We start from the raw sequence: 13,837 nt of genomic DNA on the forward strand, positions 1-13,837 counted from the left end.
CTTTCCCCAACTTCTGTCTGTAAGAAGTATACATCAATTCAATCATTAGTTAAAACCCACACTGGAAGACATTTTGAAATATGTACATTTATAGTAGTGTTTTAGTTGTCTTTAGATTTTTGTCTTAACAGAAATGAAAAGACATGGATCAGGTGCGATAAGCATATTAAATTACAGGGACCACAAGTTGCCACGTTTTAGAGTACTTTACAATTCCAGCAGGTTTTGTTAATGTGTCAGAGTAGACGTCCACTGCCAGCTACTTTGGTGTGTCCTGCTATAAAGAAAGAATGCAGATATGCCAAGTATTGACTTTGCAGGGGCAGGAGTTATTTTTAAGCCTAAGTGCATACCAGGGACAGCAACTGTGACATGCCACCATTTTCAATGGGACAACAAACCTTCAATACAAGGCTGCGAGATGATTAATATTTCATGCTACAAAGGCATCAATCCACATCAAAACAATGTCTTATTGCATAGGACTTTTATTCAAACAGCAATCCACATTTTCACACATTTGTCAAATTCTGCATACTTAAAAAAAAACAAAGCCCAAAAAAAAAACTAACAAACAAAAAACTTTCACACTAACAGACATCAGCCCATCGTCCCAAGTGCATCATTATCCAATTTCTCTTCCAGTGGATGTATAAATTAGAGGGAGAAGGAAAAGGAAAAGAATATCCAGGGTTGTCATCACTCACACAGCAATACACTGTAGGATGAAAAGGGAAACACAATGAGCCTGTTACAGTTCAGAGTGCAGAGAGAATGCAGCAGTAACAAAAACAAGGTTTATATTTAACGGGTGTCTGTGCGTGAATATAAAGTAGCACACAATCAAATTCAGCCTACTACTCTAATTCTTCCTCCAGCCTACTTCACTAAAAGGTGTATCTGCTCTTTAAGGTGATGTCAGTACAGCTTCTGAAACCTGAACTGAGCCACATGGTTTCAAGCATGTTTTATATGTAGCCATGTAACCACAGAGGAGATCGGCCTCGACACACACCTACAAAAAGACATCAGGAAGTTGCCTTGGATTCTACTAAATTGTGCCTCATTTTTATTTTATTTTTTAATTAAACCAATTTACACATTACAGTTTCATATATAATAAATTGAAGGATAGAAATAAATACATCTTTGACAATTTACGGAAACTATTTTAAACTATCTGGCAGATTAATAATTAGTTTAGTGTGATGACCTCTTCCTTAATAATAGATCGAACAAAAATGAAGGTAAACTGTTCCTTGTGATAATTAAATTATTTCCAAAGGATGTACTACTAGTTTTATTCCCGAAAGTTGTATAGGGTGGTTTTTCATAAAAACAGTCTAGTCAGTTAGTGGAGCTTGTGGTCAGTGACAGCTGAGAGATACAAATCATCCTGCATAAGGAAACTGGTTGCAAACAGGGTAAAAGTTACATGCGAGTGTGTAAAGCTGGCAGTGACTGAACCTGATACTTACCAAACACACACACACACACAAAATGGAGTGGTTAAATCTTGAATCCAAGCGCCCTCATGCACTCTTTATGTGCCTCAATTAGAGCTGTGCATTTCTCTTCTCCCTTTTCAATGATGCTGAGGGGAAAAAATAAAAATAAAACAAGGTATTAATTAATACCTTCTCTTGCAACACGTAATCAATTCAGTTTGTCAGTTTATACACTTACCAAGCATCTCTGACTTTCTTCGTTTCTGGACATGCACAGCACGCTTTCAGTGGCTTCTTCTGCTCGGTGCTCGCAGTCGCAGGGGCAGGTGCCACGCTGGCAGCAGACAGGGTCGACATCTTCACTTTAAAAGAGAAACAAGAGAACATTACTTCGTTCAGCTAACTGACAGACTGGCATCATGCAATTTTACATAAGTTCATTTTCCACTCAAGTATGTCTGTTAAATTTGAATGGATACCTCTAGTTTTGCATTTAGTTTGACCCAACTTTAAGTACTTTAAACTTCTGGAAAGTGGAAAAAGCAAAGTGGAAAAAGCAAAGTGGAAAAAGCATGCCAATAGTGGTTGTCTTTGAGAAATGTCAGCAATCAAATAACTAACGGGTCTCTCTTGAAAATGAGACACTAACCTAGACACGACACTAACCTGTATAAGTAAAGGAATAATACATTAAAGAACTAATATACAGACTCATCAGTAGAGTGCCGTTTGTTGCAGCGGTGGAAGAAATGATCTTGGGTAATTATATACAGAAATGTTAAGGGAGATAACCAAATAATCACGTTGGACCACAAAGTAAGAATAAAGGAACTGATGCAACTTAAGCTAAAGATGACAGCGAACACTTCATGCAGCAGGTCACTCGTAGGACGAGTATTTTGATACTGTAATATCAGAGTATTACTCTGTGAGGGTACAGACCGAACCTGAACGGGATCCCCAACATATCTGCTGTGTTCAAGTTTACTACCTTATCTTTAGACCCAATGCATGAGGGTCAGTGTGGCTAACATAGTTAGCAAACAGCCGCCAACGTTACTCGCAAAAACGTTCACAAAAACACTTTCTATCCGTGTGAAGGCGACAGACGTCACGGGGACATTTCACAGCTTTGGAAACAACTGCCGATAAACGCAGTAAAACTATGTTATGGAACTTACGTGTTCAGAGTCCAGTTCGCGGACGCTTCACCTTGAAAAACGAAAGCGAAGCAACACGAGGAAAGCAAACTCACGTGTTTTGCGTCCTTATACAAACCCCCGTGACGCCACGACTCAGTGGAGCCTTCTGGGAAATGTAGTACCGAGCCGTAACGTGACGAAACTACAGTCAATGGAACAAATGGAAGTTTAAAGGATGATCTGATAAATAATGTACAGCACGGGTTCAAATTAATACAGATAAAATTACAAAACATCAAGGAAGTGAGCGCCCAAAGAGACATTTTTATAAAATATGTTTTTTTTTAATATTTTTAATATAATATTTAACTAAGCTATCATGCAACCATTCTCTTTCACAGCTTATCCTATGTGGGTCACAGGAGGGTATTCCAGCTGTCATTGGGCGCGAGGCAGGGTACCCCCTGGACAGACCTACACAGACAGACAACCATTCACACTGTGAGTAAAAAAATAAAAGAGGTTTTATTACAAAAATGTTGAAAAGATAGTCGAAATATGGATCCAGGTATTTTTAAAAGGAGTATTTTACAATGCAGGGAATTCAGAAACAACTAAAATTAGAAAATCTTGCAGCAAATGTTTTATCCTTTATCTTCAAAAGATTCTTGATTAATTTAAATTGTAGTGTGTAATGTTAAATATAAAAACTGTATTTAAAGACTAACATCAATTGTCACACTTCCAGGTACTTTTTTTTTCTTTTGTCTTTTTTCGGCTTATCACATATGTCAGGGTGGCCACAGCTGATCATTTTGCATGTTGACTTGACACAGTTTTTATGCCGGGTGCCCTTCCTGATGCAACCCTCCCCAATTTCTACCAGTCCTGGGACCGGCACTGTGCAGCTGGCGATTGGGAATGTGCTGTAACACATTTACTCTTCCGGGTACGGTGGCAGATATCACATTCTGTGCTGTAAAAATACAATTGCTGAGTGGGACAGTACACACTGGTGTCTTGGGACTTTTGTAATATGAAGATGTTCATTTTCTGTCCTGCAATACAGAAGTTGTATGTGTGTGTATACATGTCTACTGGGTGTATAGTGCGTCATCATAGTCGTGCTTAAGCAGCAGATCTGACTCACTTATTCTAGTTTGAGGGCCAGCTGCGTGCTAGATAAAAGAAGCAAGTAAGCATATTGCTCTGTATGATACAGTATATACTGTATGCACCTCAATCTGAAACACACGCTTTGTTTTGGTGTAGAAACCTGCCCTGTTAAGGAGGAGGAGTGTAAGGTCCTGACCGTCCACCACCTGCTCATCCCATCTGATGAAAGCCTCGAGCAGCATCTAAAAAAGCAGATGAATAAGCACTCTGTGTGTTGTCAGCAACCAATAGTCCCTCCTATACTGAATCTCCCAGTAACTTTATTGGAATAGAGAACATGGCCCAAATGGACACACAAAACACAGGAAGACAGCGTTAAAGAAACAAGCCAAACTTTCACTACATCAAAATCTGCTGTCTAACATTTGATCCAACATCTATTGGTGGATCATGACAACACCGTCCACCACCCTAAATTGTAATAGCTTTTATTTTATTATTTGTTATTCTGTTCTCTTATCTTATCTTATCTTACCTTATCTTTTCTTATCTCTTCTTATCTTATCTTATCTTATCTCGCCTTGTCTTGTCTTGTTTTGTTTTTGTCTTTTCTTGTCTCATGTAGTATCTTATCTTGTGATGTCTTATCTTATCATGTCTCATCTTATCTTATCTTGTCTTGTTTTGTTTTGTTTTGTTTTGTTTTGTTTTGTTTTGTTTTGTTTTGTTTTGTTTTGTTTTGTTTTGTTTTGTTTTGTTTTGTTTTGTTTTGTTTTGTTTTGTTTTGTTTTGTTTTGTTTTGTCTTATCTTGTCTTGTCTTGTCTTGTCTCATCTGATCATATCCTGAATTGTTTTGTTTTGTCTTATCTTATCTCATCTTATCTTATCTTGAATTGTTTGGTTTTGTCTTTTCTTGTCTCATCTTGTATTACCTTATCTGTGGTTTTTGCGCAGTGCCTCAAAGCCCTCTAACCGAGTGACTCATGATGCTGGGACCTTGTAAATGGGTTCAGTGTTAAGTCTCTATGCTCAGTAAGGTCACTGAGAAACTCTTCACTTTCATCAGCAGCTACTGTTTAGGGTACTTGCAGCACAACTGATGAAGATAAGAAGTGACACTGCCTTAACTTCTTGTGGTCTTGCAAGTAATGACAGAAGCCAAGATGAAAGCAGCGCGATGTTTCACCACTGCAAAATTTGTGAGGAGTGTAGTTTAAATGCAGTTACAACTTACAAAAAGAAAACCACTGATTTGCATTAACATGTTAAGAGTAGCAAGGGGTTAAAACTATCACCAAATAGACATTAGATGAGAGACAATGTGCACATGGACGATACCGTGCAAACTCTGAACAATCCGAAACCACTCATCTGTCCACAGTGGGGAAAATTGTCTTTGTCCCCACATAACCACTTCTGGTGTTTTTTTTTTTTCTTACTGCGACATTCCAACAGTGGACTATATCTCATAAATTAGTGTGATCTGTAATGTAATCTCTTGCACTACGCTTTTCATAATTCACTGTATACCCGCCGCTATCACGACCATTATGCTGCTACACTCTGTAATTTATTGTTTTTTGTCTTGCACCAATTTTCCACAGAAATTAAAAACCAATTCTAGTGAGTCCTAAGCCTCATAACTCTCAAAATGAAATATTTCAAAGTCTGAAAAATGCACACAAACAGCACAGGAGCTGGCTCTGAGCATACAGTTTTAGGTAACACAGTACAGTGTTTAATTACATCCCTGGCACAGATAGCCCAGACTAAACTTGTCCCTGCACATGCTATCAGATGTCTGGTGCACATGACAATAACTGTGGTCTTCTCCACACATACACACACACACATACACACACACACCTGCCATTGTCCTCAGTATTAATGTGAGCTGCACCTTACCCTCTTGACATGGCCTGATTCATGTGGGGATGAGACGCAGATACTGAATAGTTGATGATGTTGGAGAAAAAGAAAAGAAGTGGAGGGATGAGGTGGGGGCAGAAATAGAGAGAGTCAGATGGGGAGGGAGAGAGGGTGGGAGGGAGCAGAAAGACGGGTATCCACTCGCCTCGCTCCACACAGCTTCAATAAGCCCTGTGGTTGGGAGCTTTCATGGAAAATTACCTTGTGACCAAGAGAGGAGGTCAGGGCTGGTAGGAGTCAGACTGGTGCTGAGAAAGAGAAGAAGAACAACAAGAAGAAGCAGCGATTGCGGAAGGATGGACTGTAGGCTCAGCTGATCAGAGGTGGCCAAGCTTGGGCTATGGAGAAACTAAAAGGTCCCGCCGTGGGATGCACCATGGCCACCTGTGGATGGAGAGCCCTGCTTCTACCGCAGCTCAACAGACAATCGCTGTACGTTTACGGCAGTGAAGTGGCGGTGGAGAAGGAGTGCATCCGACAGCTGGAGAGAGGAGTGTTTGTCATTCACCCCTTCAGCCTCATGAGGTATTTACCATATATTAGTTCATGGCTATTAGATATTATAGTTCTTCTTTGTTTGTTCTATAGTAAATCGAATGTTCTGGGTTTTTGGGTTCTTTTTGGAATGTTTATGAAAACCTTTAGAAGACGTTACAAGTAATGATTAAATCGAGAAACTAAAAGCAGATTAATTGCTAACGAAGAATGAATTAACAGTCCAGCTTATGATCATAATTAGTGTTGAACATGAAATCATGTCACAACACCCTATGCAAATTATAATAAAAAGGCAAACAGCATGTAAACACAAAGCCAAATGAGTAATTTAATGGATTTATAAAAAGTTTAAAATTTAAACTCTAGTCCTGTGAAGTGATTTTTAACGTAATGTTGCAAGGACTCATCACAGAGGTTAAATGGCTCCTGAAGTAACTGTCTGTTGTCACAGACGTCTGGTTTTGCATTATCCATGCAGTTTTGCTATTATTAGTCTGTAAGGTGATCGGATGGAGTGAAAACAGAGAGGGTATGAAACAACTGGGATCAGAGAGCCGAGTTATTTGAGCCTGGCTGAGGAGATGTGCAGTTACAGTATCAGTGTGTTTTGCGCACAGTTTGATGAACGAGTCCTGTTCAGCTCAGACTTTCCACAACAGCTCTGCATGAAAAAGCTGGTCTTAGGGTTTTTCAGAAAAAAAATATTGTGAAACCTTGTTGTTCCCTACAGGAGTTACTACATTCTGTGCATGATGGCCATCACATTTCTGAACCTGATTGGGATTCCCATGGAGATAGCCTTTCTGGACGTAAATAGCGGCCTGGTATGGGAAGGCTTTAATGTGTTTTCAGACACTCTGTTCCTGATAGATGTGGCTCTGAATTTCCGGATGGGCATCATAACAGAGGACAGCGAGGTGAGAGTGAAAAGACTCTATTTTCAAGCACAATCTGGAAGACTATAATCCCTGCGCAGACAAGCACATACAATCCATCTCTGCCCCATCTGTAATCTACTCAATACACGAAAGGCAAGATTAACAAACCTCCCCTCCCGCAGCTCCAAACATGGGCAAAATTGGCACCTGCTGTTTGATTTTATAACAGGGATTAAAATATGCTGGATAAATAAAAATAATTTCCAATTAAATATTATGCAAACTATAAACAGTTCCTATTTCATGCTTTCTGACATTTGCCTTCTATAAATGGCCCATCTGTGTTTTTTTTTTTTTATTCTGAAAGCGTCTTGCTTTGGCAGGTTTATTTATAGTCTGTTTCACCCATGCATGTGCTCCAGCAACAATTCAACAGCACTTTTAAATGAATGATCATTTTTTTCCCCCTTTACACAAACCCCTAATCTCATCTGACATTATTTTGGACAAACCCCCCAAAGTATTGGTTCAGTGCAAATGTTAAAATTCCACATCTGCCTGGAGCATGTCCTGCATAACGTCTTCATCCATCTGCTCAACCTGCTGCTCTTTTCTCTTTCACAGGAGGCTATTCTGGACATCAAGCAGATCCGAGTCAATTACCTGAGGACATGGTTCATACCGGACGTTATAGCAGCTTTCCCAATCGGCTACATTCTGCTGTTTGCGGTAATATTGAACAGACTGTTAAAGCTGTTCCTTAAGTAAAAAGACCAATTTTAAAATCCACTAAAACTAAAACACTGTGTATAAAAATGCCCCCTTTTCAGCAACAGAGTGGAGATATAATATTTTATTGTGGAGCTGCTTGAGGTGGAGCTGGTTTTTCTGACTTCTGGATGACTACCAGGCACAGGCCCAGGGGCCAGAGAGGTCAGGGGACCTTAAGCCAGAGAGTCAATATAAAGTTAAATATATAGAGCTTCATAAAAAGATGCACAATAACTGCAATGAGATGCAAGCTGGTCCAAAAGAGAGGAAAATAATGACCAGAGAGAAACACAGAACAACAAACCTAACGAGATAAACAACGAACCTAAAGAGAAAAAAAGACAAGACATAAAATAACTATAAATGACACGATGGACTATTAGTGGTGTTTTTTTGTCTTTTTCAGGCTGGGGTCCTGTAGGCTACAGGGGGAACGGCGGGCTTTTACCCATCTGGGTCTATTTTCATGTTATAACGTCTCATGTTGTAACTTAATATGTATGCAGTTAAATATTTTAATGCTCTGGTTCCCAACCTAGGGGTTGAGGCCTTCAAAAGGGTCACAAGATAAATCTGTGTGGTCATGACTTTGCATTTGATTAATCTCTCTTTTTTATTAGATGTTGTTAATAATGATGATGTTTAAATGAATCGATCTGAATAGTTTAAAGTGGAAAAGTTCTCATAGATAGATCACAAACCAAAATGGCTGTATTATTAATATGTGAGTCTTACTCAGTCAATAAATGTTTCCCTCTACAAAGTTGCATAAAATGGTAATAGGTAAAGTTTAAGCATCTCAAAGTTAAGTATAATTATTGTAAATGTGCAAATGCAGCTAGTTTTTTTTTTCATGGTCCATGATTAGAAGCTTATGAAGCACTCAGAACAGCAAGTACATGCTTTACAGACAGTAACTAAGTAGGATAAAGTAATAATAACAATAAATAATTAAACAAATAGATGGGCTGTGAAAAGTCAGTTTAATCATGCTGAAAGTTAAAACAGAACATTTCCCATAACTACAACTAAATAAAAATGTTTAATTTTCTTTGCCCAGGGTTTACACTACCACAATGATGACAACCCCTCCAAGACCAACAAGATGATGAGGATCCTCATGTTTGTGAGGATCCTCAGTTTGATCCGACTGGCTCGAGTGTCTAGACTGGTCAGGTTCTTTAATGAAGTAGAGAAAGTAAGTTCAACCAAAACTGAAACTCAGTCATCCTTTCTCTAGCTGTAGATGGCAGGCAGACACCTTAACAGACTTAGTGGCTCAGATAACAAATCTGACTACTCACCACTTACGTCATTTGTAAGTTACGTCACCTGTAAAACAAGAGCTGGCACACAGCTTGAGTTTTAGCACAGTTTAGGCTCAAACAACAGAACCCTGGGGAAAAGTAAAGGGACAGGACATCTCAAATGTACTGTGCTTATGCCCATGGTCATTTTATAATGAAACACAACACACCTTGGCACTGATGTTGCATAATTGATGTTGTCTGGAAATGGTGTGTAACTCAAAGCGTTTAATCTGCTACATGGTCTCAGAAAGAAATAGTTTCTGTTGTATGTTTGGTGGAAGTTGCTGCACCTTTTTTTTTTATTAAACATTTTGTGTCTTCACTAATGTATTAAAAATAAATCAGTTTTTGTAATAGTTCTGTGCCAGATGTTGTTGAGCATCCAGGCTTTCTATTCTGTCCATGTTAGGACAAGCTCAGGGATTCATATGAGCCACATGGTCCAGACAAAAGCCAAACTCTTACCATCTCTTACCAACTCTTTTAGAATTGACTTGAAATTGCTGTAGTTACGCACAGTAGACAAAATATGAGTCTTGGATTCACTTTCATGAAGGACACTGGGACCTTGTGTTCCTTCAATACCTCTGTACCATTCTGTTAAATGTGATGTCTCTTTCTATTAAGGAGTTTCTTCAAATTTCGCATAGATGGCCACTTGGACTCAAATATGAACTCATTTAATTTGGGGGTCAATCACGGGGAAGTTTTGACATAATTTCTTCAAATTGTGCACAAGCATTCAACAGGAGTCAAAGATGAACTCAACTTGGACTTTGGTGGTCTTCCCATTCTTGTGAATGTGATATCAAAGGGAATGCCTTAAGGTGGTTTTATCAAATGTAGTGCATGGATTCACCAGGAAGTGAACAGACTAGATTTTGATGGTCAAAGGTCAAAGCCACTATGAACTCACTTCCGTCTTATTCTCGACAATACAATTTCGTCAATGACAGGAGGGACTTTCCTTACATCTGGTACAAACATCTATGTGGCGTCACGAATGAACTAATCACTCTACAAGTCTGGAAAGACATGAATGTGAACCGCAACTTGGCTGGTTCTTGGATTCATACAACTGTAATGCAACAACTTTTAGGTTGTTTTCTTTTTTGGTGCAGCTAAAGGTTTTAGCAATTTAATGAGGGTGAAAATATACTATAGATATTTTGATATCTATAGTATATTTGAAATACTGTGATGAAATGTGTTGGATGTGCTGTCGTAAAGCGTCATAAGGTCACACGTTTTCCCGTTATTTCTTCACGACAGGTGTCAAATGCAAATTTGGAGGTGGTCCGTCTGTTCTTCCGCATCTTGTCTCTTTTTATGATGATTTTCCTGCTGTGCCACTGGAACGGCTGCATCCAGTACTTTGTCCCCATGCTGGAGGAGTTCCCCACTGACTGCTGGGTCAGGAAAGAAAACCTGATGGTACAATTTGCTTTTTTTTCCCCTCAAACAATCTCTAGATGAATCAATTTTGTTTATTGTAAGTCAGTTCTGTGAAATGTTGTCCACTAAATTGTTTTCCACAAATCCTTAGCGGTGCTCTACAATTCTGTCTAACACAGTGTAGTTTAACTTCTTCTTGTTGTAAACGTTTAACGTGTTCTCCCAGAATGCCACAGTGATTGTGAAGTACTCTTGGGGAGTCTTCCGAGCTCTCTCACAGATGATTGCTCTCTCCTACGGCTCCATGGATGCTCCAACAAGTGAGAATAATTGTTAGAATGTCTTTCTTTATCCAGCACTACGAGACATTAATTCCCCCACTTACAATTAAACAAGCTGCTGTGTGGGTGTCTTGTTCCCCAGACTATGTTGAAATGTGGATCGTCATGGTCAGCATGGTATCCGGCTGCCTGATGTACACTGTCCTCGTAGCCAACGCTACAGCCATGATCGTCAACGTCGACCCAGCAGCGAAAGAGTACAAGAGCAAGGTCCTCATGGGTGACACCATTATTTAACATTTGTTCCAAGTGGTTTACGAGTGTGGTACAAAAGCAAGCAGACATGAAGGGAAAAGTGCCATTAGAGACATCAGTGCCAGTTGGGAAGGGGGGAGAGGTTTTTGCCACATTATTATCATGGGAAATGAGGGTGCTGAGCTTGCAGAGTTAGGTGACCTAACCTAGACCTTTGTTAGCAGTGTCCACCAAATGCTATTCTTCAGCAGACAGTACACAATATAACATGACATGAGGGTGATTTGAAGGCAGATTTACATTTACATTTAGTCATTTAGCAGACGCTTTTATCCAAAGCGACTTACAAGTGAGGTACAAGGCAGCAAGAATCTAAGTCAAAGACAGATGACATTATTTCCTGACCCGGGCTACATGAAACAGCAAATTGTGGTGCCATGTACTGTATCGTGACTCTACACAGATGAGCCGTCTGGAGCACTACATGGCTTTCATGAAGCTCCCACCAGAGCTGCAGCTTCGTATCAACAACTACTACCAGGCCCGCTATGGAGGGAAGTGGTTTGATGAGAAGGACGTGATGAACACGGTGTCCTCAGCACTTAAAGAGGTACAACTCTGAACTTAATGCTCACACTGTGGCTTATATTTAATTTATTCTAGCAATTGTATTTGATTTATTTTCAATACATAATTTTTTTTACTTTTATTATTACACTTTATGTACAGTAGCTGTTGAAAACAAACCATATTTGATAAACAGTCAAACTCGCCAGCCACCTGTACAATAGCATTACGATCCCTACTGTTGTCTTCATACATTAGTAGATCCAAATTTTTCAAACCCCTGTTATAATAATGCAAAACTAAAACATTATGGGTCTGATTGCTTCATAAAAAGTTGCAGTAAATGGTATATAATTGAAGTCTATAGGCAACGTTTGCTATTTTCTCCCATGCTTTCTTTCTTATCGGTTTCATTAATTTTGCAGGAAATCCTGACAGTGATGTGCAGCCGGCTGCTAAGGAACGTGCCAATGTTTCAGGACAAAGAAGAAAACTTCATCAGTGCCGTCCTCCTCAAACTGGAGTACGAGGTTTTCCAGGAGGCAGACTCGATCATCCGGCAGAACGTACCAGGTGACCGTATGTTCTTCATCGACCATGGCCAGGTCCTCATGGAGACAGATTCCTACGAGAGGGAGCTGTGTGATGGAGACTTTTTTGGAGGTGGGTTGGACAGACCCTGATTAGTGAATATTTAGAACAAGTGACCACTAATGTGGGCAGCAGAGGGTGATTTAGGTGTTTGCTTATTTACATGATTTTTGTGTACTGGAAACATTTTTACAAGAGGCAAGATAAAATGTTTAAACGACTTCCATGTGGACGTTAATGTCATTAATCAGTGACATTAATTAAAGGATAAGTTTAAATTAAACCCAATTCTTTGTTGTCTATATAGTTTTACTATCAGAGAGAAATATAATAGTTTTTAGTCTATTACATTTATCTGACATCTGCAGTTGCAGGTTACTTAGAGATTCTGACTTGTACGTCATGATGTACTGTAATTTGCAATTTGAGTATATAAAGTCATTTAAAAGCACCCACATTACCAGCTTTAAAGTTCTGAACATATAAATTCCTCATCGCTGCTGATAATAGGTCATCCTGCATGATTTTTTTCTTAATAACACTGTAGTAATGTTACTTAAGTGAAATACTTCTCTTACTGCTGCCCATACGTTCACTTTTGCAAGCTTCATTTGTTTGCATTAGTGAGCAAGAATATGTTGAAGAAGTCACCAGAGCGAATAAATCCATCTTTTCTAATTTAGCGGATTTATTTAATTCCCAGGCTTTAAGTGGGAGCAAGCCCCAATCTTTTTGGCAGTGTATAGAGTTAAGCAGGATTCCCGAGACGACTCAGCAAAGGGCGGTTATTTAATTTAGGATTAATTGTCAGATCTCATCCCCCGTCATTAGGGTTTGCTCATTCATTAACCATGCTCTTGTGGTTTCCCCTGTGTGTACGACAGAGACATGCGTGCTGACCAAAGGCAAACATCTGGCCACAGTGAAGGCACTGACCGACTGCCAGTGTTTCTCTCTGTCATACGATGATTTACGGGACACGCTGGAAAGCTTCCCAGATGTCAAGAAGGACTTAGAAAAACTGGTTCAGCTCAACTTGGATGGAGAACTAGTGTAAGACAAAAGGCAGTATTTGGGCTTTTTACTGTGTAAAAAGAACAGAAGTTATTATATTATTTATATATAGAATATTTCATGTGAGCGTGTCATGGACAGTAGGACTGGGGCAAGATACACGTTAAACACTGATAGGATGGACAGTTGTAGAGAACTGACCATTTTTACTCTGACTGAGAATATTCTGTCTTCCGATTCATAAACAAAGACCTCAACAGTAAAAATGGTTTTAAAAAAGAGAAAGAGAGTCAGCAAGATTTCAAAGGATATTCGGGTTATGTTGACTGTTAACAACTTTGTACCTGCCAAGTAACTTGCCAATATGTGGCATCTCAGCAACTTTGCTAAAATGAAATAAAATGAATAAAAATGAGGACTTGGCATGAATGTTTAAGCAATGTTAATTGAACTTACATAAATAAAGGCAAGGAATAAAATCATTACTGAGCTATTCAAACTGGTGTCTGGTTTAGTTTGGATCTACAGTATTTACCATTGTTTACCTTTTTAACATTTTAACTGCACTCACCTTTAGTTTTAGTCATATTTAATTCGTACTTTTCAGCTTTTTTCCAGCGGCATCGCCACGTTCCCAAATG

At 39.2% G+C, this 13,837-nt stretch overlaps 2 protein-coding genes across 4 annotated transcripts; one reads left to right on the forward strand and one right to left on the reverse strand.

The window, feature by feature from the left end:
* Positions 1-470: 470 nt before the first annotated feature.
* cox17 (cytochrome c oxidase copper chaperone COX17) lies at positions 471-2,764 on the reverse strand. Of its 2 annotated transcripts, none has more exons than XM_067515530.1 (4): positions 2,630-2,764; positions 1,687-1,810; positions 1,479-1,594; positions 471-718 (listed from the first exon to the last, which is right to left on the reverse strand). In XM_067515530.1, the coding sequence occupies exons 2-3, from the start codon at positions 1,803-1,805 to the stop codon at positions 1,510-1,512; spliced, it is 204 nt and encodes a 67-aa protein (XP_067371631.1). In that variant the 5' UTR covers positions 1,806-1,810; positions 2,630-2,764; the 3' UTR covers positions 471-718; positions 1,479-1,509. The 2 variants fall into 2 exon arrangements, with proteins under 2 accessions (XP_067371631.1, XP_067371632.1); XM_067515531.1 differs by lacking the exon at positions 2,630-2,764 and adding an exon at positions 2,440-2,458.
* A 3,008-nt stretch (positions 2,765-5,772) lies between these two features.
* hcn5 (hyperpolarization activated cyclic nucleotide-gated potassium channel 5) lies at positions 5,773-13,678 on the forward strand. 2 transcript variants are annotated; one of them, XM_067517376.1, is made up of 10 exons: positions 5,773-6,161; positions 6,865-7,051; positions 7,637-7,741; positions 8,844-8,981; positions 10,366-10,527; positions 10,715-10,808; positions 10,912-11,039; positions 11,488-11,634; positions 12,017-12,164; positions 13,067-13,678. In XM_067517376.1, exons 1-10 carry the CDS (start codon positions 5,977-5,979, stop codon positions 13,237-13,239), a joined length of 1,467 nt encoding a protein of 488 aa, XP_067373477.1. In that variant the 5' UTR covers positions 5,773-5,976; the 3' UTR covers positions 13,240-13,678. The 2 variants fall into 2 exon arrangements, with proteins under 2 accessions (XP_067373477.1, XP_067373476.1); XM_067517375.1 differs by having other exon boundaries at positions 5,774-6,161; positions 12,017-12,254.
* The last annotated feature ends 159 nt before the right edge of the window (positions 13,679-13,837 follow it).

This window comes from Channa argus, chromosome 9 (assembly GCF_033026475.1).
Source record: "Channa argus isolate prfri chromosome 9, Channa argus male v1.0, whole genome shotgun sequence".
NCBI lineage: Eukaryota > Metazoa > Chordata > Actinopteri > Anabantiformes > Channidae > Channa > Channa argus.

What these genes read in the sequence shown, in the direction of transcription:
- hcn5 (XM_067517375.1), top strand. Translation starts at nt 5,977, where the DNA reads ATGGAGAAACTAAAAGGTCCCGCCGTGGGATGCACCATGGCCACCTGT. An exon ending in TCTTTAATGAAGTAGAGAAA is followed by an intron (nt 8,982 to 10,365) that starts GTAAGTTCAACC and finishes TCTTCACGACAG; the next exon opens with GTGTCAAATGCAAATTTGGA. An exon ending in TGTCCTCAGCACTTAAAGAG is followed by an intron (nt 11,635 to 12,016) that starts GTACAACTCTGA and finishes TTAATTTTGCAG; the next exon opens with GAAATCCTGACAGTGATGTG.
- cox17 (XM_067515530.1), bottom strand. Translation starts at nt 1,805, where the DNA reads ATGTCGACCCTGTCTGCTGCCAGCGTGGCACCTGCCCCTGCGACTGCG. An exon ending in AAGAAAGTCAGAGATGCTTG is followed by an intron (nt 1,595 to 1,686) that starts GTAAGTGTATAA and finishes TTTTCCCCTCAG; the next exon opens with CATCATTGAAAAGGGAGAAG.